Here is a 26168-nt window from a genome sequence, read left to right as displayed (position 1 = left end):
AACATTTCCGTGGAGCTTTCAAATACCAATTTTAATTTCGTATTCATTCCAAATTGCGGCGTAGCTACGAGTTCAGTAGTAAAAGCTATTTGTAAGGGCGTCCTAGTAGCACCGGAGTAAAACAAAATTGCTATCGTATTGACAAGTTTTCATTCAGTGCCTCTAGTGTTAAAATACCACTTAGTGATTATTACTACAATAGAGCACTCAGGGAGAATTAAAATCACAGGAACGTTCGCAGCTCATCTGAAAGGTTCATTTTACGCCCTTAGATAAAGAAAAAATTAATTTTGGTGTCACTCGAGCTCGTTGAAATTCCCATGGATGTAACTTCTTAACAGCAGACAAGCATAGGATATCAAAAGTTCTCTTCCAGTACAATGAAAACAGATTTCACTCCAGTCCTCTTTGAGCGTAAGTTAATAGCCAACTTGAAACTCTGATGAAGCTTTATCAAAACACAAGCCTACCTCTCGTTGTCCAGTTTGTGATTCTATCTTTAATTGTATTTTTTAGGGCGGTCTAAGGTGGGAAAGGGAAAAAGTTTACACTATTATGGCTAGGATTAAAGCTTTTTCAGTATTGTTATCACACCTCACATCTCTCCGTACACTGTAAGAATTTGATTTGTTCAAACGAGAGGGTCAGATCGGATGGGGGAGGGGCAAGGGGGAGAGGGTACAAATGCACGCCTTTTTTCAACCAAAGTGTCACCCTTGTATCAGCTGACTGTTAAATATTTTCTTTAGATATAAATAGGAAGAAAATACAATTACCTAAATCGTTATGAATCGACTTTAAAACCATAATGGAGACAAACGGGTACACCAGTGAAGAAATATAGAGAGGCAGACATTTTTTGTTTTCCAATGCAACTATTTTCCTCATATATCTACTTCTACTTCAACTGTTATGGAGAAATTTCAAGTTATTCCAACCGGCCTTGGTCAATGCAGTGCACTGAGCGCGCGCAACATGCATTGGAAGCAATTATTTTCATGGTAACATGACATCACAATGAACGAAGCAGAAATCCTTGGAGTTCGTCTGAGAGATTTTGTGAGAAGCAGCAATGGCTTGTGTTCTCATACCGTTCCGTCGGGAAAAAGCAAGAGCTGATAATTTTCTAATCACAGCATCTGTTTCGTTACTGAATGTTGAATTACGCAAGAAAAGGTGGTAAGGGACAAGATAAAGTATTTTCTTTCTCTCTTTTCTATTAAGAGTTTAGCCTTCGATGCTACTTGTCTCACTAGAGTCAGACTTTTTTTTACTTTTCTGATTAGAAAATGATCAAAAGTTAAACTCTGACAAAGCGTACAATTTCAAAAACAATATAAATTTCACTAGGGATTAATTGAATTGAGGAAAAAATATGCGTTTTAGAATTTGGCTGAGTTCGATTTCACTGTTGAATTCCGCGTGAGACTTAAGCAACAGAAACAAAGGGTCTTTTCCCAAACTGAATATTGTTTGCCCTTTGAAGTTGCAAGACTCGGTGAAAAACAAATACTAAGCTAATTGGTATTTTTCACGGCAGTGCTGCAAGAGAAAGTTTTTGATAACGGTCAATCATTAACAGCGAGGGGGAGGGAGGGGTACGTTTTACTAGTTACCAGTCTTGGCATTAAGACATCATGGCGGCCGCCTTGAAGATATGATGTACTTCTTTGCCTTTTTGTCATATTCCAAAATAACAAAAGATGTAAGTGCATCTCAATGGCAACTTTCTCACATTATGCTGACATTCTTGTTTTGTTCTTCAATTAGGTTTCCCCACAAGCTTGCAGTTTTTTGGAAAAAAAGGAAAGCGAAATACAGTACAAAGGTAGTCAGTGTAGACTTTGGATCTCTGTTCTTTCTCTCTTAGCTCATTAAACGTTATTGATGTCTTAATCGTCAGTTTGAGTTAAAGAAATATTTCTTGCAATTACTTTTTCTCTCAGCCTGTAGCATGGTTTGGAGATGTTGAAAATGGTTATCGTGGTGTTCATTTTTGGCCTGAGCCTGATCCAGTAGATGGTAAACTTACTCTCCTCAAGGTAAGTTTTGAACAAAGGCAACATGAGGTAGAAATTTGAGGACAGATTTCCTTAAAGTGCCACAGTATTTGGAAACGAAATTTTAGTCCAAAAGACTTGCCTTCGTCATAGTTTTCTTTTCGAAACCATCGTTTTCGTAAACACGTTATACCTACTTACTGAAGCCCTCTTTGCTTTTTTCATAGGCTTACTCCTTCCTCCGATTCAATTTGCGTTACGTTTTAAGAAATTTTGAAATAAAAACAGTCCATCTTAATGTTAAATATATTATAATTTTCATTGTAAAAGTTAAAAGCACAGCAACTGAAGAGAAAAAAAAATTATGAAACGCTATTGAATCTACGAAACGGTTGAGGACAGATGATTAAATTTATATTGCCAAAACCATTATATGAACTTTATTTCACAATAACACTTCCTGTAGGTTAAAAGACACTGCACAGGCAAAATTAATAGGGACCTTAACCGGTCAGGAGAGTGATGCCTAGGAAGACAAATTGATTAAAAAATAAATCTAAATTTTTGTTTGGAATTTCCTTCATAGCAGTATGAATGCTTTTACTGTCTCTAACAGTGCCACATCTCAACCTCTGTATAATGTGTGTGAGCCACATTGAGTTCCATATTGAAAGTGAAATAATTTTCTGTCAGTGTTCCTGTACACAGACCACGTCAAATTTGATTTGACTTCAACATAAAAAAGTTCTAAATGCTAGTGCTTAGCTGTTTTTCTGCTCATTTGGTCTTTTTTCTTTTGCCACATCTTCGATTCCATTGTTCTTGTGGTTTGTTCAAGGTCCCTAATATTGTTGTCATCAAGTTTGTTTCTTTATTTTAAAACAATATTTATTTGTATTTGTAGAACTCAGAGGATAAAATGACAGAATATCAAGAAAAGCAGTGGAATATTTACATCTGTAATGTAAGCTTTTCCCTCTTCAATATTATGCAAGCATGTAGTCGCTCTTTGATATTATTTTCACTCCACACAGTTTGGAGTAAATCTGAACACTGTTTATCTTCCTCTTGCTTCTTTGAAATCATTAGGTGTCTCCTAGTGGTTGTCAACAGCTTCTGGCCACTGGCTGTATTGATATCAGCAATTACATTACAGAGATGCCTGGAAAAGTGGATGTTACTGTCACCCTTAAGCCAGCAATCAAGAAAGTTGTTTGTGGCAAAATTGAGTTTGAATTATCATGGATTATCCAGGAAGATGACGGAGTCATTCAGTGAGTATCCTTCAGTAATTTCCATAGCTAGTTATTGTAATGATCATCTAGCCTATGTTTGGCATTTATAAGTCAGTTACTATTATAATGTTATTTTAGATCCATGAACTTGACCAATAAACTTTCACAGTGAGATATTATTATTACTTTTGCTGCATAATCACAAGGGTCACCTAAAATCTAAAGTTTACTTGCTCAATGGTTTTTATTCATGCAGTTATTATTTGTTTTGTTTAAAAGTAATTGTATTGTGAAATTCCATTAACTCTTTTGCATTACCTTTACAGTCCCACAGATGAAGAGATATGGGAAGAGATAATGCAGGAGGTCAGGGGGGAACAAGCAAGAAGAAAAGCTGAGGGAAAGACAGCAAAATATAAATCTTTGAAAAAAAGAAGGCACAGGAAACGTGGCTGCTCAAGTGATACAAAAATTGCCATTGGGGAAGATAAAGAAACTATTCAACAACAAGGTGGCATCTTCCCAAATGCTGAACCTCAGGTGGATCCCTCATCTGGCAGCAATACCAAAGTGGGGTCAGGAAAGGTCGGGAGGCAGTCTTCACCTCATCATGCACATCTTAGCCCTGTTTCCCCCCAAACACACCCACCTGCTAGCCAGGGTCTGCCATTAGAGAGTGAAGAGAAAAAAGAGGTGCAGAGTAAAAGGAACCTTCATAAAACTGTCAGGTTTCAAATTGATGAACAGCCTGAGGTATTACATGTTGTTGTACATGATGAAGAAGCACTGGACTCCTTGTCTGTGTTTTCTTCAGAAACTGTTTACAGAGAAACAGTTTTCATAAAGGAAGATGAAGTTGCAACAAAAGAGAAGTGCATTCCCAAGAGAGATGAAAATTCATGTAAGTTCTGTTTTGATTTCCAGCCTCCCATTCCAAATGGAAAGGGGCTTAAATTTGAATACTTTTGATCTTGATTTATTTTCAATCAAACAGTTTTATTGTAAGACTCCTTGGAACCTTGAGCTATAAGCACTAAATAAAAATCATAACTTTACATTTTTTTATTCTGAATTACAACTATTTTTGTTGATTATTGATGTTAACTTTTTTGTTCAGCCTCAAGTGGAAGCCAGCTTCACTCAGAGTTGGCCAGTTATGTTGAAGAGGAACTGAAGCTTGTTCAAGATGAATTATTATCTTCGGAAGAAGTCCGCTCAAAAGTAAAACTTGAAATGCAGAGAGCTATGTCATCAGGTGGATGATCCATTTCCAAAATGATAAAGTGAAATACCTTGGAATTTCAAAAAAACTTATGTTAAGTTCTTTTCCCCACTAATGAGTTATAAATCTTTAACTCCAGGATCTTATAGGTAATTCTCTTTACTGTCTGCAGTACAATTCTTATGATATTAGATCAGTAAAATTGGTATTGAATGGACTAATGCTATTGTTTTGATATTGTAAGGATAAATTCTGTCTTGATCATTCTCAGGAGTGAAAGTATTAAAAATATTAAAAAACAGCTAATCCCCAAACTAGAGATACTGCAAGTTTTTACACTTATTTCAGGTGTTATAAGCCTTGCTTAACTTACACAGCTTATACAATGTATTTGTTTACTTTTTGTCTGTAGACCACAAAGAAGAGTTTGAAAGCTTAAACCAAGGCTTGCTTATATTGGATAGCTTCCATTCCAAAGTGATGAAAAGAAAAGATGACCTTCTTGCCCTGTAAGTAATAAAGACTTATTTTAGAAACGAAATAAACATGTCCATTGTGACCTAAACTGTAGTCTTACATTGTAATCCATGATCCAATAACTCTGCACAGGTGCCTATATATGTTTACCAACTGCCTTTGATATGGATAACTAATCTATCTATCATATATTGCTTAATTAGTTTCTCTGGATTCATTTTTATTATTGTTAATAATAAAAAATGCGAGCAATGGATTGAATAATATTTGATTTAGAGATCGAGAAGTTCCAATGTTTGTCCTTGTTATTTATTTGGGTTTTTCAGAGACTGTAGTGGTTCTGCTTAACTAAAGGTTGTATTTAGCTTGAGGCAGATTTGCTTGATTTTCTGTTTTCCTTTCACCAATATAGTGACAAAGGAAATAACATTGAAAATTGTCTTAACTTGCTGTGTTCAGATTTGAGATGCCTTTCAGAAGTGGAAGGTAAGTATTCAGTTGTTTCTCCTCCTTTTTCTCAGTTTAGTGTTATTGGGACTGGTTTAGTGAGCCTTGATTCTTAACCCTTTACACCCTAACATCATTCTGTATATATATAAATACTCCAAAGTGTTGTCTTTACATTTCATAAGGTGCTGACAGGTGAATTTGTTTAACAACCTTGCGTTTCTTTACATAGTGATCATTTCCTTTATCCTTGTAATATTCTAAAGAGAAATTAGATGCTATTCACTCTTCAGGGCCAAAGGCATAAGCCAAAATGTAGATGAAGGAAACAATGTTTTGTATTTTGATTTTAGGGTGTAGGAAAACAGATGAGAACAAAGCTCATGAAAAAAGAGTTGCTGGACTCATTGCTGCAATTCGCCAGCAAAGCCTTCATGCCTAAATAATGGTAAGAAACAGTAATCTTAACTAATTTGAAATGCAAGTTATTAATTGTGACTCTAACACTTCATATAATAGCAGTCAATGTTGTATCTTAATTAGTTGAAATTCAAGGCTTATAGCTAATTTAATTTTCAGTGTTTTTGATTACTACAATCTAGCAATAAAATGTACTGTCTATAATTCTCTCATATGAAGTGGTGCAGATGTTCTTATGTTGGTTTATTTTCTTTTTTGCATTTCAGAATGAATGAAAATCCATCTACTATTTTTGAATATTGGTCATTTGTGTTTTGGATTCTTGTGAAAAAATTAAGGCAAGAATTGCGTTTTAGTAAGAACATGCTGCTGCTCTTTTTTCAAACAAATTGTTCTGTAATAAGTTCATTTATAACAGTATCTTAAGTATGATTTTTCTAAAAATGTTATATGATATTGAGTGCTCTATATTCAGAAAGAAAAATTCTTTTGATGAAACATTTTCTCTCCACTTTGTAAATAATCCTTTGTAAATAGTCCAAAATATGTTGTGTAAACAGGTCATGGTGCATTCTTGTTTCAATCTTTTAATGGGATTTAAATTTTTAAGAATTAATTTTTTCCTGCAGTATTTATGAAGCCACTGTAAGTTGTAATAACAGCACATTCCAAATCCTTTTCCTTATTTTGATATGATGTACCTTAAGTAGTTTTATAAGTCAGATCTCCTGTCTTAATTGTAAACAATATTTTGTAACTAGCTCATCTTATGGTTTGTGAAGTTTATCATCTGTACAAAAACACTTTTTTCCTGCAATATTCATGAAGCCACTGTCAAAGTAACACATTTCAAATTATTTTTCTTATTTTCAAAAGATCTACTATTCAAATAGTAATTCACAGGTAAAAGACTTCATACTCTCTTGTCAATATAACTTGCCTAAAACTGAAGAAAAACTTTGTTTACGTCTTGAAGATTTTTTGAGGTAAAGCAAAGTAAATGTCAACAGTCATGCTAAGTGGTTACATGTGCACATGTGGCAGTTTGGTTTATAAGTGAATCAGTATTGTTGCTGATGTTGGGGGAACACATTGTTATGGAGACTGAGAGACAATCAGTGTGACTTCAATATATATTCAGAACTTAACCTCACAGAAATAATGACATAATCAATTCATCTTGACCTTTCAAATCTGTGACATGTCAGTCCTTCTCATTAATTTAAGCTTGAAACTCTTTCTTGGTGCAGTTGAAGTCTTTTTTGTCAATCACACATGAAGTTTTTATCTTTGTTGCATAACATTTTATATGTAACACTCTTGTACTGACATTGGTATTGAGGTCATTATACAGTGGCTCTGAAATTTAAAAAAAAGTTAAAAGTTTATGCTCATAACTTCCTGTTATTATTGGATGGTTTCTTTTAGTTTGTAGTACTTTTGTATGTACATTACTACTGAGATCATTTTGCAGTAGCTTCAAAGTACGAAAAAAACCTGTAATTAGTTTCTGGCTACTTATCATATTATTTTTTAATGTTCTTTTATGAATGTTGGTTTTGAGATAATTCTACAGTGGCTTCAAAGTATGAAAAGAAAAACCTGTAAGTTAAGTATTAATAAACTTTGTTGTTGTAAAGTAGGTGATGATCATTGTTGTGTTCATGAGGCCATTTCCATTGAGTGTCGAAATTAAAGTGATCCGTGATTGCCACAGTTTTACTTCACCATTCTCGGTGATTAGGCCAGAAAACTCACCCCAAATGCAAGACTAAGACTAGTCGCTGCTCAATTTTTCCCGCGCTTATGTCTATCGTCCCGTTTTAAAATTACCTTAGCCGGTCAAGATTGAAGAGATCTTGACGCAAGTGATAAAGAAACAAACCAAAGAAATAATGGTTATGACACCAAATATAACAATAACTTTTCGATCGCAAGACAACCAGCTTAACTCACTTGTCATGTGTCGACTTGGCACTCGGAGAGCTCAGATACACAGTTTGTGCTGTGAGCCTCCTGTTGGTCGATCAATTCTGATAACAAGCAATGTGATAATCAGGATATGTATGGTACCATGCGATACACAGGTCACTATCCACTCAGAGCTTTCACCCCACTTCACAGATTAGAACTGTTGTGCAAGATTTTAAAAGAAGGAAAATCACAAACATAAACGGTAAAAAAAATTTGCGTAACTGTGTCATCATGGCATTAAAATCGCCTGGTTGCTAATTCTACCACTGTCATCGAAACGTGGAGGGGGACAGGGGGCAGGAGCCCGGGAGAACAGGGGACGGGAGAGGGCGGGAAGCGGGATCTACACGAGGGAAGGAAGCGGGAGCAGAAATAAAGAAGGCGATAGTTTGTTGTTTATTACTGGGTATTATTCAATCAAACACACTTACCTGGCAAAGTTTGAAATTTCCATTTAACATCACCAGTGCTTAAGGAAAATTTTGGAAACAAGAGAACGTAAATTTGCACTCGGGCTGGAAAAATGACATTACTTCCGGTGAATTTGGAAATCCCTTCAATTCAATTACGTCATAGGTCATGAGATAGCATGACGCATGACACATGTACACGTCTGGCAAGTTGTAGCTGTCGAAAATCATTTGTCCATTCATTTGGTGTACGTAGAGACGGAACGGCTTGTTGCTCAGGTGCTGAATTTCTCGAGGCAAGCTTGCCTCGAGAATCTAGCACCTGAGCAACAAGCCGTTGCCTCTTTACGTACACCAAATGAATGGATATGGAGCAGCTTGTATACACATCCTAATATCGAACTATTGAACTATAACAATAATGACAATTATCGTTTATTACGGGTTCCACGCTTTAGATACTCCTCTTAAGTAAATCTCTGGAAAAACTAAAAACACACGAACGATACGCCTAAAGAGGAGTGAGACCCTACAAAGATTCGGCAACTTTCTGAAAACGCAGTTCACAACGGCAAGTTTCAGGTTCCTCACCATTTATTCATCTAGGTATGTTTGAGTCGAAACATTTTGACCGAAGTCTATTGTAGCTAGTTACCTGAACGCTCGCTGTTCCTATAAAGGCTAGACTTCAAAGTCCGTAAATAAAAATAAACTGAACTTATCAATTTGAATAAACTTGTAAATACATTTGGCTGTAAAAAAAGCCTTCAAAAAGTCTTTTGACAGTCTTGAAAATAAGCAATCGAAAAAGTTTTGATAATCAAGAGTTAAAGAAAAATTAAACAAATGTACACGTCAACCACAGTGTTGATCAGATCACGCACGTCACACATGAATATAAGAAAGGTTACCAAGGCAGGACGGATGGGAAAATTGCAATTCCAAACAGGAACACCCAAAACTCACACTTCTACGCCTGGTCTTTGGTGAATTTGACAATTATAACTTTATAGCTCCCTTGTAAAAATAAAAAAAGTGAAATTAAAAAGGCCAAGTGGTATTTTAGGAACGATTTTGCAAATAAAAAGACAATTAAAAATAAACGGCATTTGTAATATCCATGCTAGATTCACTTCGCTGTCAACTTTAATGCTGGCTTTCCGAGGAAAATCAACCGAACAACAAAACTTTTCATTTATTTTTATTCCTATATGGCCAACTAGTAAACTGCAAGCAGTTTATTTATTTTTGAAACGTCTCAGAGTTTTTGCGTGATTTTCTGTTAGTATCTAATATTGGCTTTACGCATCGTCATCACGCTTAACTGAACGGTATTTCGGCGTGCTCATCAGTATAAAACAATTACGGCTTTTTTCGTTACGGAGGAAGTTTGATATACAGAAGTATGACGATTTATCATTTATTTTGAATCAAGTCATAGCTTTCGTTCCTGTGAAAAATCGAAAGCACCATTTACAGTGGCGCGTTACACTAGAAATGAGACTGGAAGCTATCGTCATGGCTACATGACATCACAATGGATAAACAGAAGATTTTCATTCCTCTGAAACGCATGTGATCGTTTTCAACAAAAGGAAGCAATCATGAGTTTTTTGAAGAAAATGCGTGGAAAAAGTCCAAGTAAAAATCATCAAGAATTACAATTGAGAGCTTCGGTTCCTTCTCCGACTGTGAAATGTGCCAAAGACAAATGGTAAGTGGAGAAAAAAGAGTAGAAAACTCATCGGGAAAGATCACCGATAAATGTAGGCATGTTAGATTTAGGTGAAGTTTTTTTTCTATTTGCGCTTTTGGTACGGCAAGAGAATAAAGCAGCCGTTACAAAAGAAAACACGCCAGCAAAAGAAAAAAAACCAACAGTTTTTTAAGTCTGGGACAAAAACTGAATGACTCCAAGCAATTTACCACTTAACTTGCGATTTTTTAGTTTCATCGACGCGCGCCAAATCTCAGTTTAAAGAGGCCAATGAAATGATTTTTGGAAATCGCGGTGATATGACGGCAATTGAGACTCAGAAAAATGAAACTGAAAACCTCTGATAGACTGATGTGAAGATAACAAGATCCCAAATTTTCGAATCTCTATTTTCAAGGAAGGCTTAGATATAAAGCAAGTTCATAAAAAATTGAGTCAAAGTATTACTTCTTGCTCTTTTAGAGTATTAAGGGAACATTTTGATTACTTGAATTCACTGTACCGTTGTGATTATCTTGCAGTCTCCCAAACAAGAAAGATACCATCAGGGAAGAAAGCAGGAGACTGTCGCGTCCAAGTTCCTTAAAGAGTTTCCGAAAGGAAAAGCGCGATGGCGATGTTACCAGTGCTGCTGCCTGTTCGAAGGTAGCCACCACAAAGGTCAATGCTGCTGCACTTGCTCCATTGTCAGGCGTCGTTGTTAACCATGAGAAAAAGAAGGAAGCGAAAGCTGATGCTGACACTAAGGGTAATAGTTCTCAGGCGGTTTCGTGTCGAGGCCGCAATAAAACAAGATCAGGACCAACAAAGGTCAAAAGGAAAGCTCCATCTCCACCACTGCCTCTCTCTGAGAGGCCTTCTGTTTCTCACACCAGTCCATCCCAATCTGGTTTACCTCGTCCTGTTTCAGCCCGTCCTTCTCCTCCGATACCTCCACCGCGTCAACCACCAACTCGTAAGGCGGCTCCACCTCGCCCCCCTCCACCGAATATGAAGCAGTCTGGAAAAAAGAGTGATACCACAAGTGTTAAGAAGAAGGAAAACGAGATGCGCCACTATCCAAAGGATCTAAACCCGTTTGCAAGTTTCAACGGTACCACCGGTAATGACTGCTCGTCCCAGAACAGCGGGAAGGCCTCCAGTGCTAGTCGCCAAAGGCATAAAAGAAGACGGAAGAACTCTAAAAGTGGAGAATACCCGATGGAAAATAATCCATTTAATGATACTGATGAGATGAGCGAGACGCCCTCCAGTACTCGTCGTCAAAGGCGTAGAAGAAAACGGAGAGAATCCATGAATGAGGAATACAAAATGGGAGATATCTCATCCAGTGATGCTGATGACATGCGCAACAAGGCCTCCAGTACTCGTAGTCAAAGGCGTAGAAGAAAACGGAAAGAATCGAATGGTGGAAAATACAAAATGGAACACAATCCATCCAATGATACTGATGAGGAAAATTGTTCATCAATCTCGGAGTCGATCGATACTTCTGACATGTGGTCTGTTTCTTCATTGGAAGATATTCAGTTTGTGGTGAACATAGCTACAGTAGAAGAGATAAATGTAAAGACTGCATTGCAAGGCTTGGCTGCCAGCAATGAAAAAGACGAACAGGTTGACCTAGAAGCTTCTGGTGACTCAAAGGCCCAGTCATTCCCATCTGATAAGGTCTCTCCTGACCATCTCCCTTTCACAAACAAGGATAATGTTCCTGCAAGTATCGGATCAACAAACCTTGATGCTTCCACTGCTAAAGATTGTTCAAATGTGGGCGAGAGATCAATTATCAAGCAAGTACAACCTTCCGAGGAAGTAATTGCTATGGAAGAGTGCCAGGGTGGAGACAGCTGTGGTAAGTTGTTCTGTAAGCATACTGCAGAATAGATCCTAATGAGCGGAAAGTATTGTAAAACAGTGCATCTTCATCCAGCGAACCGGCGAAGAGAGTCATTAGAAACATTCCCATCTACGCCCAAGTAAACCTTTATTCTTGACTGTTGCTTGTATTTTGATTGCTCTTAACCAAATAGATTTAATTGGTTCAATATCAACTTAAACAGAATGTGTATACATTCGCCTGTCCTTTTCATTATTTAAGCACGTGTATTTTCTGAAATCTTCTTTAGCTGCCATCGCAAGCAATCAGTTCCCTGAGTTGGCTATTTATGTGGAGACAGAGATTCAGGTTGTCGAACACGAGTTGCTTTCATTACACAAGGTGATGGTTAAATTGGAATTAGAGATGAAAGAAGCAATAGACACTGAAGGTTAGTTTTCTATTTTTTACCTTTGCATGAGTCAATATATAAAAACTAACATATTTGCTACAAAAAAAGCAGAACAGTGATTTTGGAGAGCCACTCTCCTGAATTCCTAGCTTCGAACCTTCGAACAACTGTTCACCTTCGTCAAATAACAGCCGAACTATCCTGTTAGTTGAGAGGAATCTTTCGGGGTTCAAAGTGCCTGGTTTCTCTCACGCAACGCAAAAGAAAAACCTAAGAAGAGGTAAAGTCTGCAAACAATTATCCGGGTATACCGTCGCGCCAAATAGAGGGTGATGCATGTAACTAACTAAACACAAATTAAATGCAGCCTTCTTTAATTTCCCCTTTTAGATTGTGAGGCCGAGTTTGAAAGCTTATCACGTGACTGGTTAGCACTAAATAAGTTCCGTTCTGAACTTGACGAAAGGAAGCAAGACCTTCTCACTCTGTAAGTACATCTTATCCTTATAAAGCTGTTTTAAACCTTGCTCGATAGTTGGGAACAAGTCAATATGCCAAATTATGGTAATACATATTCAATAACCAGAACGAATGATTTAAATTAACCACATATAAGCACTTTTTTTATTAAGCATTTTAATTTCTTGCATTGTATTTCTATTTGAAAGTTTATCGTATTAAAGCCTTATCTTTCGTCTCTGTTGTTTTTAGTTCCAGACAACAAAACCGGAAAGAGTGTTTGAAGTTCTTACGTCAGGACCTTAAATACCTGTTTGAAGTCAAAGGTGAAAATCAGTTTCGTTATTTCTTCAATATGATAATGCTTATTTTTTTTTTGTATGATGTTAAACAAGTGTTCTGTTACTAACGCCTGGGTTTTTTCTATGCAATCTTTTATTTTTTTTCTTATCGTATGGTGAGTAATGTTTTATAACGTTTTCTGCGGCAGATTGGAAGAAAACCAAAGAACACAAAGATCGGGAAAAGAATGTCCTGGATCTTATCCTCAACTTGACCAACATGGTCTGAATAACAAACGGCATTAAAAGTAAGAAACTTGTATTTTAATTAAGTTGAAATGCTTTTGGTTCTCTTCTTGTAATCTTACTTTCCATTCTATAATGAGTTTGCCACGAATCATTTGGGTTATGTTGATTTAAGAGACTTTATTATAAATAAAAAGCTAATTCTGTTTTTACTTTCCTTTCCTTTTGCAGTTTCGTTTTCACAATTTTTTCCTTCTTTTTGGTCTGGCTTGTATAGTACTGATGTTTGTATATGCCTAAGAACAAGAGATTATAATCTCTTACTAAAAATCCTTTGTAAATCTATAAATTCTGAGCAGTTTCATTTTTCAATGTAAAATTCTTTCTCTTAGAGAATCATTCAGATATTATCCTTGAACCATGAGATTACTTTATTTGTCAAACAAATTTTCATGTGACTATTATGAATAACTACTAGGAATTCAAATAATTTCTATTGTAGAAAAAAATTTTCATTTTTTAACGTAAGTAACTATCTTTATCTTTTCTCGTCTTTTTTTTAATTGCTCAGAACTATTTCATGAGTATAAATACCTCTTTTGTGAATGTAATATCTTAAGTTCAGGATCACGGACAAAAGATCTAACAAGGTTTCTTTTCATTACGACCCTGTTATCTTTTATTTTGATTACGTTTTATTTCAAAGGTGAAGGTAGATAGATGTAAGGTGAAGTCGTAGTTTACGTATTTCAATTTAATGGCTTTGTTTTCTTGCAATCAGATGCGCTGATATAGAATCATTTGTAATGAAAGTGACGTAAGCGGTTACAAGATCACTGCACGTAACTGAATACTTCACCTTTGGCACTGCCCACTTTTTTTTGTTCGTACTTTTCTTTTCTTTTTCTGTTTTTTTTTCCGCTTTTTTGTTTGATTTTAGGTAGGTAGGTTAAATATTTCTAGGTACTTTTATCATTTTTAAGTTAACCCGTATTTTCAATTTTAATTAGGTTTTTTTTAGGTATTTTGTACTTTGGGTTCCGGAATCTCTTTTTGCAATTTTCTCATCCTCTCCTTTTTTTTCTCCTCTTTTATTATTTTGGGTTGTTTTCGTTTCCTTTTCCTTCTTTCTTTCGTTTTTCCTTCCTTTTTTTTCTTTTTGAATAACATTGCCCTTTTCCTCCACCTGCATTAACAGCGATTCGAACGCTGTGGGTTATGTTGGGTGGTTTTCTGGCTGCATGCGTCACTTTTCTTTGCGATCAATCCATATCAGTGCTGATGATTAACCGAATGCTAAGACAAGGACACTGGGACTCATTGAGTATAACGTCACGCCATTACTTCACCAGGGAAAGGAGTAACGTAATCGCCTTAGGTTTTTTTCTTTCAAATTAACATGAGATCATTTTTTATTCAATCGTGAACATATTGAGTTGCCTGTTTTTCATTGCGATTTTTTTCGCTATTTCCTTATTTTACCTTTATAATTGTAAATAAATGTAAATGAAAAACAAACACGACTTTTCTCAAGTCTTTTACAAAGTCCATCTTCTCACTCTTTTGCTGTTGATTTGCCAATAAAAAAGCAATTTCTCATGTTTCATTATTCCCATTAGTCACCATACCCTCACCTCGGTTCGGATTGTTACCCTCATAGGCATTTCAGATTTGAACGATTCATGACCTTGTTTTTACGGTTTTGATGAGAATTGTAGCCATTTTTTTCCAGTTGTGACCGGTTTATAAGGTCAACTGGCCTAGCTCAGATCGACAAGAACTCAATTGAAACGGTGGACGATTATTGAAAAAGCCAAACGGTTGACATGGCAAAGAACTAAACTTTTTATTACTCAAAAAAAAATCCTATTAAGCAACAGCCAAATAGGAATAACCACATTTTATTCATTATTCCAAATTGCGGCGTAGCTACGAGCTTAGTAGTAAGAGCTATTTGTAAGGGCTTACTTGTATCACCGGAGTAAAACAAAATTGCTATCGTATTGAAAAGTTTTCATTCAGTGCCTCTAGTGTTAAAATATCACTTAGTGAGAATTACAATCAAAGGAACGTTCGCAGCTCATCTGAAAGGTTCGTTTTACGCCCTTAGATAAAGTAAAAACAATTTTGGTATCGCTCGAGCTTGTTGAGCTCCCCATGGATGTAACTTCTTGACAGCAGACAAGCATAGGATATCAAAAGTTCTCGACTGGTACAATGACAACAGATTTCACTCCAGTCCTCCTTGAGCGTAAGTTAATAGTCAACTTGAAACCCTAATGAAGCTTTATCAAAACACCAACCTACCTTTCGTTGTCCAGTTTGTGATTCTGTCTTTAATTGTATTTTTAGGGCGGTCTAAGGTGGGAAGGGGAAAGAGTTTAAACTATTATGGCTAAGATTGTAGCTTGTTCAGTATTGTTATCACACCTCACATCTCTCCGTACACTGTAAGAATTTGGTTTGTTCAAACGAGATGGTCAGATCGGAAGGGGGAGAGGCAAGGGGAAGGGGGTACTAATGCACGCCTTTTTTCAACCAAAGTGTCAGCCTTGTATCAGCTGACTGTTAAATGTTTCCTTTATGAATAAATAGGAAGAAAACACAAAAAATACAATTACCTAAATCGTTATGAATCGACTTTCACGCCATAATGGTACACGAGTGAGGAGATGTAAAGAGGCGGATATTTTTTTCCCAAATGCAACTATTTTTCTCATTTAGCTACTTCTATTTCAACTGTTATGGAGAAATTTCAAGTTATTCCAACCGGCCTCAGTCAATAGAGTGGTTTAGCAAGAGGACGGGAACGTCATTTCAGAACGGGAAAGCGCGCGGATAATCTAGACACGACTCTATTTCGACTTCCGGTGTTAGCGTTACCGTTCTCCCCATCAAGTTCAGGACGTCATTACGCTAGTTTTCCCGTCGTGATCAAAACGCCTAGGATTTGCATTAATTGTGCACTTATAAACGATATAATGCTGGTTGGAATGATTTTAGAACTCATTTCCAGGATAACCAGGTCCCTTTCTTTGTTTTATTCGGTGAATTTGTGACATTTATTCTGGATTCCCGAAAGGAAACACGATCGTCAGCAAGCAATCTAAGATTTTAGGGCTCAGTTACCTTTTGTAATTGCGCGTGGCTTTAAGCAACGTGAGGGCTTTTTTTTTATACATTTCTTGAACCATGTATGAAAACTCTAAGAACGGGTACTGTTCATTTTATCGTGAATTAATTCATCAATAAATTAAACTTGCTTCATGTTGAAGTTTATCAAAATGAAACAACACGAAGGTTACCTGCTATATTATTCAGTGATATTTGTTGTCATTGTCGTTTTAACCGTGATTAAAAAGTGTTCTGCTATTTGAAGCCAGAGATAAAAAAAATCGAGAATAGCTCGGGTTTGCACTATTTTATGTCTTTAGTTTTGATCAGCGCCGGTGAAAACTTAGACAAGAAAGTCACCTACGAAATAAAATAACAATCAACTTGATTTCGGCACGGCTTTCTAAATCTATTGATTTGATTCAGTCTTGAACGACTTTATTCGTTAAAAATTAAATTAAACAAAAACAAAATAAAACAGGAACGAATTCTGATTCCTCAGTCTAACCGTTTCGTTGGTGACTAGTTTGCGCGAATTTCATTCGTTCATGGTTAAACGGGAACTCATTGTAAACAACTCCATCGTTGGGTCGCTTGATCTTAAGAAGGTGGTGCTTAAAAGAGGTGTACTGTCATGATTGAGAAGAATATTCAGTAAACAAGGGAAAAAACGGCGACGATTTCAATTCCAAATTATATTTTACAAAATTTTGAAGAAAAACGAGTAGTGCTGAAATTTAGAAGCACGAAACGAAATGACAGCGATACAAATCATAGAAAAGAAGATATTTAGTGGGCTTCAAAATTTGATAGATGAATCTGCAGACTCGAGACTTAACTGGAATGAAATAATTTCAAAGTTTAATCGCCCATGTGGATTCATATCAACAACTCACTTGTAGTAAACTATCCTCGGTTTGTGTTTGTTACACTCTCAAAGATGATAATTTCGTTGTCCTTCAAGTAGTCTATGAAACAGAAAATTCAAAGCTAATAATGATCCTAAAGAGCCAAGGTTAGGATATTCAAGAGCATATATAACGTGGACGGTTCGTTGAAACGACTGCTAAGTCAATTTTCAACAAAACGCGACGGCGTTCTCGACCCAGTTTTTTCTCGGCATTTTTGCTGCACGCGCTGTTCTGAAATGACGTTCCCGCCCTCTTGCTAAACCACTCTAATGTAGTGCACTGAGCGCGCGCAACGCATTCGAAGCAATTATTTTCATGGCAACATGACATCACAATGAACGAAGCAGAGATCCTTGGAGTTCATCTGAGAGATTTTGTGAGAAGCAGTAATGGTTTGTGTTCTCATACCTTTCCATCGGGAAAAAGAAAGAGCTGATAATTTTTTGATCACAGCATCTGTTTCACTATTGAATGTTGAATTACGCAAGAAAAAGTGGTAAGGGACACGATAAAGTATTTTCTTTCTCTCTTTTCTATTAAGAGTTTAGTCTTCGAAGCTGCTTGTCTCACTAAAGTCAAATTCTTTTTTACTTTTCTGATTAGAAAATGATCAAAAGTTAAACTCTGACGAAGCATGCAATTTCGGAAATAATATAAATTTCACTATGATTAATTGAATTGAGGAAAAAAATATGCGTTCTAGAATTTGGTTGAGTTCGATTTCACTGTTGAATACCGCGTGAGACTTAAGCAACAAAAACAAAGGGTCTCTCCCCAAACTGAATATTGTTTGCTCTTTGAAGTTGCAAGACTCGGTGAAAAACAAATACTAAGCTAATTGGTATTTTTCACGGCGGTGCTGCAAGAGAAAGTTTTTGATAACAGTCACTTATTGACAGCGAGGGGGAGGGGGGGTACGTTTTACTAGTTACCAGTCTTGGCATAAAGACATCATGGCGGCCGCCTTGAAGATACCATGTACTTCTTTGCCTTTTGTCGTATTCCAAAATAACAAAAGATGTAAGCGCATCTCAGCCCTTGAATCGTAAAACGCCAATCGCTTATACAAGGGTAGAATCCCTACTGAACAGAAGTATGGTTAACTATGGCAACTTTTTCACATTATGCTGACATTCGTGTTTTCTTCCTCAATTAGGTATCCCCGTAAGCTTGCAGTTTTTTTGGAAAAAAAGGAAAGCGAAATACAGCACAAAGGTAGTCAACTTAGACTTTGGATCTCGTACCTTTCTCTCTTAGCTCATTAAACGTTATTAATTTTTCAATCGTCAGTTTGAGTGAAAGAAATATTTCTTCCAAATAATTTTTCTCTCAGCCTGTAGCATGGTTTGGAGGTGTTAAAAATGGTTATCGTGGTGTTCATTTTTGGCCTGAGCCTGATCCAGTAGATAGTAAACTTACTCTCCTCAAGGTAAGTTTCAAACAAAGGCATCCTGAAGTACAAATATGGTGACAGATTTCCGTAAAGTGCCACAGCATTCGGAAACGAAATTTTGGTCCAAGAGGCTTGCTTTCGTCATAGTTTTCTTTATCCAAGAGCTCTATGCATAATGAACTATGGGGAAGTGCGGAATTCTTGGCCAACTTTTTGAAACCATCGTTTTCGTTAACACGTTATACCTACTTACTGAAGCCTTCCTTGTTTTTTTCTCAGGCTTGCTGCTTCCTCCGATTCAATTTGCGTTACGTTTTAAGAAGTTTTGAAATAAGAACAGTCCATCTTTCGTTGTGAAGACTTATTGAAGCCACAAGGTTTTTAATATGGCTTAAAGTCAGTCAGGAGAATGATACCAAGGAAGACAAATTGATTAAAAAATAAATCTATATTTTTGTTTGGAATTTCCTGGATGGTCACATGAATGCTTTTACTGTCTCTAACAGTGCCACATCTCAACCTCTGCATAATGTGTGTGAGCCACATTGAGTTCCATATTGAAACTGAAATAATTTTCTGTCAGTGTTCCTGTACACAGACCATGCTAAATTTGATTACTTCACGTTGTTGTTTGGCCAAGGACAGCTTCAACATAAAAAAAATTCTAAACGCTAGTGTTTAGCTATTGTTCTGCTCATTTGGTCTTTTGTTTTGTCACATCTTTGTTTCCATCATTCTCATGGTTTGTTCAAGGTCCCTAATATTGTTGTTATCAAGTTTGTTTCTTTATTTTAAAACAATGTTTATTTGTATTTGTAGAACCCAGAGGATGAAATGACAGAATATCAAGAAAAGCAGTGGAATATTTACATCTGTAATGTAAGCTTTTCCCTTTTCAATTTTACATTAGCATGTAGTTGCTCTTTGCGTTTGATATTATTTTCACTCCACGCAGTTTGGAGTAAATCTGAAAACTGTTCATCTTCCTCTTGCTTCTTTGAAATCATTAGCTGTTCCCCAGTGGTCATCACCAGCTTTTGGCCACTGGCTGTATTGATATCAGCAATTACATTACAGAGATGCCTGGAAAAGTGGATGTTACTGTCACCCTTAAGGCAGCAATCAGGAAAGTTGTTTCTGGTAAAATTGAGTTTGAATTATCATGGATTATCCAGGAAGATGATGGAGTCATTCAGTGAGTATTCTTCAGTAATTTCCATAGCTAGTTATTGTAATGATCATCCAGCTTATGTTTGGCAATTAAAAGTCAGTTACTATGATAATGTTATTTTAGATCCATGAACTTGATCAGTAAACTGTCAAAGTGAGATATTATCATTTTTGCTGCATTAGCACAAGGGTCCACTAATATATAAAATATAAAAGTTTACTTGCTCAATGGTTTTTATTCATGCAATTATTATTTGTTTTGTCTAAAAGTAATTGTATTGTGAAATTCCATTAACTCTTTTGCATTACCTTTACAGTCCCACAGATGAAGAGATATGGGAAGAGATAATGCAGGAGGTCAGGGAGGAACAAGCAAGAAGAAAAGCTGAGGGAAAGACAACCAAGTATAAATCTTTGAAAAAAAGAAGGCGCAGGAAACGTAGTTGCTCAAGTAATACAGACATTGCCACTGAGGAAGACAGAAAGAAAGATAAAAACAATGAAGTTGGCTGCTCAAGTGGTACAAATATTGCTGTTGGGGAAGATAAAGAAACTATTCAACAACAAGGTGGCATCTTCCCAAATGCTGAAGCTCAGGTGAATCCCTCACCTAGAAGCAATACCAAACTGGGGAAAGGAAAAGTCAGGAGGCAGTCTTCACCTCATCATGCACATTATAGCCCTGCTCCAGCCCAACCACACCCATCTGCTAACCAGGGACTGCCATCAGAGAGTGAAGAGAAAAAAGGGGTGCAGAGTAAAAGGAACCTTCATAAAACTGTCAGGTTTCAAATTGATGAACAGCCTGAGGTGTTACATCTTGTTGTACATGATGACAAAGCAATGGACTCCTTGTTTGTGTTGCCCTCAGAAACTGTTTACAGAGAAACAGTTTTCATCGAGGAAGATGAAGTTGCAACAAAAGAGAAGTGCATTCCCAAGAGAGATGAAAATTCATGTAAGTTCTGTTTTGTTTTCCAGCCTCCCATTCCAAATGGAAAGGGGCTTAAATTTGATTACTTTTCTCCTGTTTGATCTGATTTATTTTCAGTCAAACAGTTTTATTGTAAGACTCCTTGGACCTTGAGCTGTAAGCTCTAAATAAAATCATAACTTCACATTTTTTTATTCTGAATTAAAACTATTTTTGTTGATTTTTGATGTTAACTTTTTTGTTCAGCCTTAAGTGGAAGCCAGCTTCACTCAGAGTTGGCCAGTTATGTTGAAGAGGAACTGAAGCTTGTTCAAGATGAATTATTGTCTTCAGAAGAAGTCTGCTCAAAAGTAAAACTTGAAATGCAGAGAGCCATGTCATCAGGTGGGTGATCCATTTCCAAAATGATCAAGTGAAATGCCTTTGGAATTTCAAATCATACAAATAATACGTTCCATTCACTTGTTGAGTCAAATTTCAGAGCAGGCATTCCTTCATTAAAAAACTTATGTTAAGTTCTTTTCCCCACTAATGAGTTATAAATCTTTTACTCCAGGATCTTATAGGTAATTCTCTTTAATGTCTGCGGTACAATTCTTATGATATTAGATCAGTAAATTTGGTATTGAATGGACTAATAACTTCCTGCTTTATATTGTTTTGATATTGTAAGGATAAATTCTGTCCTGATCATACTCAGGAGTGAAAGTGTTAAACATATTAAAAAACAGCTAATCCCCTAACTAGAGATACTGCAAGTTTTTACACTTATTTCAGGTGTTATAAGCCATGCTTAACTTACAGAGCTTATACAATGTATTTGTTTACTTTTTGTCTATAGACCACAAAGAAGAGTTTGAAAGCTTAAACCAAGGCTGGCTTATATTGGATAGCTTCCATTCCAAAGTGATGAAAAGAAAAGACGACCTTCTTGCCCTGTAAGTAATAAAGACTTATTTTAGAAACAAAATAAACATGTCCATTATGACCTAAAATGTAGTCTTACATTGTAATCTATGATCCAATAACTCTGCACAGGTGCCTATATATGTTTACCAACTGCCTTTGATATGGATAACTGATCTATCTATCATATATTGCTTAATTAGTTTCTCTGGATTCATTTTTATTATTGTTAATAATAAAAAATGCGAGCAATGGATTGAATAATGTTTGATTTACAGATCGAGAAGTTCCACTGTTTGTCCTTGTTATTTATTTGGGTTTTTCAGAGACTGTAGTGGTTCTGCTTAACTAAAGGTTGTATTTAGCTTGAGGCAGACTTGCTTGATATTCTGTTTTCCTTTCACCAATATGGTGACAAAGGAAAAAACATTGAAAATTGTCTTAACTTGCTGTGTTCAGATTTGAGACACCTTTCAGAAGTAGAAGGTAAGTATTCAGTTGTTTCTCCTCCTTTTTCTCAGTTTAGTGTTATTGGGACTGGTTTAGTGAACCTTGATTCTTAACCCTTTACACCCTAACATCATTCTGTATATATATAAATACTCCAAAGTGTTGTCTTTACATTTCCTACCGTGCTGACAGGTGAATTTGTTTAACAACCTTGAGTTTCTTTACATAGTGATCATCTCCTTTATCCTTGTGATATTTTAAAGAGAAATTAGATGCTATTCACTCTTCAGGGCCAAAGGCATAAGCCAAAATGTAGATGAAGGAAACAATGTTTTGTATTTTGATTTTAGGGTGGAGGAAAACAGATGGGAACAAAGCTCATGAAAAAAGAGTTGCTGGACTCATTACTGCAATTCGCCAGCAAAGCCGTCATGCCTAAATAATGGTAAGAAACACTAATCTTAACTAATTTGAAATGCAAGTTATTAATTGTGGCTCTAACACTTCATATTATTGCAGTCAATATTATATCTTAATTAGCTGAAATTCAAGGCCTATAGCTAATTTAATTTTCAGTGTTTTTGATTACTACAATCTAGCAATAAAACATACTGTCTATAATTCTGTCATATGAAGTGGTGCAGATGTTCTTATGTTGGTTTATTTTCTTTTTTGCATTGCAGAATGAACGAAAATCCATCTACTATTTTTGAATATTGCTCATTTGTGTTCTGGATTCTTGTGAAAAAATTGTGGCAAGAATTGCCTTTTAGTAAGAACATGCTGCTGCTATTTTTTCAAACAAATTGTTCTTGAATAAGTTCATTTATAACAGTATCTTAAGTATGATTTTTCTAAAAATGATATATGATATTGAGTGCTCTATATTCAGAAAGAAAATTCTTTTAATGAAACATTTTCTCTCACCATTGTAAGTAATCCTTTGTAAACAGTCTAAAATATGTTTTGTAAACAGGTCATGGTGCATTCTTGCTTCAATCTTTTAATGGGATTTTTAAGAATTAATTTCTTCCTGCAGTTTTTATGAAGCCACTGTAAGTTGTAATAACAGCACATTCCAAATCCTTTTCCTTATTTTGAAATGATGTACTTGAAGTAGTTCTGATAAGACAGATCTCCTGTCTTAATTGTAAACAATATTTTGTAACTAGCTCATCTTATGGTTTGTGAAGTTTATCATCTGTACCAAAACACTTTTTTCCTGCGATATTCATGAAGCCACTGTTAAAGTAAGACATTCCAAATTATTTTTCTTATTTTCAAAAGATCTACTTTTCAAATAGTAACTCACAGGTAAAAGACCTAATACTCTCTTGTCAATATAACTTGCCTAAAAATGAAGAAAAACTTTGTTTACTTCTCGAAGATTTTTTTTGAGGTAAAGCAAAGCAAATGTCAACAGTCATGCTAAGTGGTTACATGTGCACATGTGGCAATTTGGTTTATAAGTGAATCAGTATTGTTGTTGATGTTGGGGGAACACATTGTAATGGAGACTGAGAGACAATCAGAGTGACTTAAATATTTATTCAGGACTTAACCTCACAGAAATGATGACATAATCGATTCAACTTTCAAATCTGTGACATGTCAGTCCTTCTCATTAATTTAAGCTTGAAACTCTTTCTTGGTGCGGTTTTTTTCTTTGTTGCATAACATTTTATATCTAACACTCTTGTACTGACATTGGTATTGAGGTCATTATGCAGTGGCTCTGAAATAAAAAAAAAGTTAAAAGTTTATGCTCATAACTTCCTGTTATTATCGGATGGTTTCTTTTAATTTGTAGTACTTTTGTATGTACATTACTACTGAGATCATTTTGCAGTGGCTTCAAAGTATGAAAAAAACCTGTAATTATTTGTTGGCTACTTATCATATTATTTTTTAATGTTCTTTTATGAATGTTGGTTTTGAGATAATTATACAGTGGCTTCATAGTATAAAAAGAAAAACCTGTAAGTTAAGTATTAATAAACTTTGTTGTTGTAAAGTATGTGATGATTATTATTGTGTTCATGAAGCCATTTAGATCGATTTTCGAAATTAAAGTGATCCGTGATTGCGACAGTTTTACATCACCATTCTCGGTGACTGGGCCAGAAAACTCGCCCCAAATGCAAAACTAAGACTAGTCGCTGCTCACCCGCGCTTTGGGCAGTTTGCTTAGGTTTACTAATAGTTCTCATTGGCTCCTTGACTGACCCTCAAAATCACATTGGTTTTTGTCTTTCATCATACTATGAAAATTTACGCGACTCGCGTGAGTGTCGAAATTAAAGTGATCCGTGATTGCGACAGTTTTACCTCACCATCCTCAGTGATTGGGCCAGAAAACTCGCCCGAAATGTAGTACTACAACCTAATAAGAGAGATATGTGGGAACTATTAGCTGAGCCGGGCTGATTATTTTTTACAAGATGACTATCGTCCCGTTTTAAAATTACCTTAGCCGGCTAAGATTGAAGAGATCTTGACGCAAGTGTTAAAGAAACAAACCAAAGAAATAATGGTTATGACATTAATTATGACAATAACTTTTCGATCGCAAGACAACCAGCTTAACTCACTTGTCATGTGTCGACTTGGCACTCGGAGAGCTCAGATACACAGTTTGTGCTGTGAGCCTCCTGTTGGTCGATCAATTCTGATAACAAGTAATGTGATAATCAGGATATGTATGGTACCATACGATACACAGGCCACTATCCACTCAGAGCTTTCACCTCACTTCACAGGTTAGAACTGTTGTGCAAGATTTTAAAAGAAGGAAAATCATAAACGGTAAAAACATTTGCGTAACTGTGTAATCATGGTATTAAAATCACCTGGTTGCTAATTCTACACCGTCACCGAAACGTGGAGGGGGACAGGGGGCAGGAGCCCGGGAGAGCAGGGGGCGGGAGAGGCCGGGAAGCGGGATCTATATGAGGGCGGGAAGCGGGAGCAGAAATAAAGAAGGCGATAGTTTGTTGTTTATTACTGGGTATTATTCAATCAAGGAAACTTACCTAACAAAGTTTTGAAATTTCCATTTAACATCACAGGTGCTTAAAAGAAAATGTTTGAAGCAAGAAATAAATTTGTACTCGGGCTGGAAAAATAGCATTACTTCCGGTGAATTTGGAAATCCCTTCAATTCGATTACGTCATAGGTCATGGGATAGCATGACACATGACACATGTACACGTCTGGTAAGTTGTAGCTGTCGAAAATCTCCTGCAGAGAAAGCGATTCAGGTTCATACAGGTCAAATGTCGTCAAAGACTATATTAATCGGCCTCAGTATTTTTCGGTGTGGCAACGAGTGCACATCACAAATTACTGAAGATTTTTCCTCCTGGTGCAAACTTAAAACTTTCCGCAGAAATTTAAATAGGATTCCAACCTATCGAGTCTACATCCTCTTTCCCAACCTCTCTTCCTCTCTCGAGAGACCAAGAAAAAGTACGCTGGGAACGAGGCTGTTGGGTCTATTACTTCCTCGCGTGCGTAACATACTGAAGCTAGTATACATACAAGAATCAGAGTAGTTGCGCTTTTTGTCTTGTTAGCCGAGTGAGAGAATGATAAGACCCGTGCTCGTCAGCAATAACTGTACGTTTTCTTCGGTCGCTTGATGAACATTTCTTTGTGCACAGGGAGCCTGGGGCAGTTGCATTGTCCAGAATTGAACCACTTGACAGTGAGCGAAAGCAAATGAATGATCAGCAATTAACTTGAAAACTCCTAGGCTAAACCTCTGTAAGCTGACAGCGCGAGTACCTACAACTGCCTCCTCAGGCTTACCGCGCATTTCACAAAGATAGAGTTGCACAATGTCTGTCATTCCATCTTCTTCGCCTCTCAATGGACATGACGTGTCCACAATCCTCCTTTCCACCTGAATTGTTAGTTTCCATATCGTTCCAGCGAGTATAGCTAACTCGAGATCCGTCAACACACATCCAGAGTCGTTTGGTACTAGGATGTCTATTCAAGCTGATCCATATCCATTCATTTGGTGTAGGTAGAGAGGGAACGACTTGTTGCTCAGGTGCTGACTTTCTCGAGGCAAGCTTTCCTCGAGAATTTAGCACCTGAGCAACAAGCCGTTGCCACGCTTTAGATACTCCTCTTAAGTAAATCTCTGGAAAAAATAAAAACACA

General features: G+C 36.4%; 2 protein-coding genes and 1 long non-coding RNA gene across 3 annotated transcripts; 2 read left to right on the top strand and 1 right to left on the bottom strand.

The window, feature by feature from the left end:
• Positions 1-1679: 1679 nt before the first annotated feature.
• LOC149040209 (uncharacterized) lies at positions 1680-7440 on the top strand. Its single transcript, XM_089182986.1, has 10 exons — positions 1680-1828; positions 1947-2042; positions 2905-2964; positions 3090-3274; positions 3562-4136; positions 4353-4490; positions 4870-4966; positions 5347-5420; positions 5735-5829; positions 6068-7440. Exons 1-9 carry the CDS (start codon positions 1739-1741, stop codon positions 5821-5823), a joined length of 1404 nt encoding a protein of 467 aa, XP_089039112.1. The 5' UTR covers positions 1680-1738; the 3' UTR covers positions 5824-5829; positions 6068-7440.
• Positions 4389-7964, bottom strand: LOC149040208 (uncharacterized). Its single transcript, XR_016179883.1, has 3 exons — positions 7758-7964; positions 4857-4964; positions 4389-4527 (listed from the first exon to the last, which is right to left on the bottom strand). It is a non-coding gene; the product is annotated as an uncharacterized LOC149040208 (long non-coding RNA).
• Positions 7965-9732: 1768 nt separating this feature from the next.
• LOC113676031 (uncharacterized) lies at positions 9733-21619 on the top strand. The gene is made up of 13 exons (XM_089181530.1): positions 9733-9899; positions 10424-11757; positions 12032-12172; positions 12524-12620; positions 12845-12918; positions 13083-13156; positions 18478-18573; positions 19357-19416; positions 19548-19732; positions 20025-20736; positions 20779-20797; positions 20888-21025; positions 21483-21619. The coding sequence occupies exons 1-13, from the start codon at positions 9790-9792 to the stop codon at positions 21581-21583; spliced, it is 3141 nt and encodes a 1046-aa protein (XP_089037656.1). The 5' UTR covers positions 9733-9789; the 3' UTR covers positions 21584-21619.
• Positions 21620-26168: the final 4549 nt, after the last annotated feature.

Source organism: Pocillopora damicornis, chromosome 9, assembly GCF_964200805.1.
Source record: "Pocillopora damicornis chromosome 9, jaPocDami1.2, whole genome shotgun sequence".
Taxonomy (NCBI): Eukaryota; Metazoa; Cnidaria; class Anthozoa; order Scleractinia; family Pocilloporidae; genus Pocillopora; species Pocillopora damicornis.
This window is presented reverse-complemented; position numbering and strand designations above follow the sequence as displayed.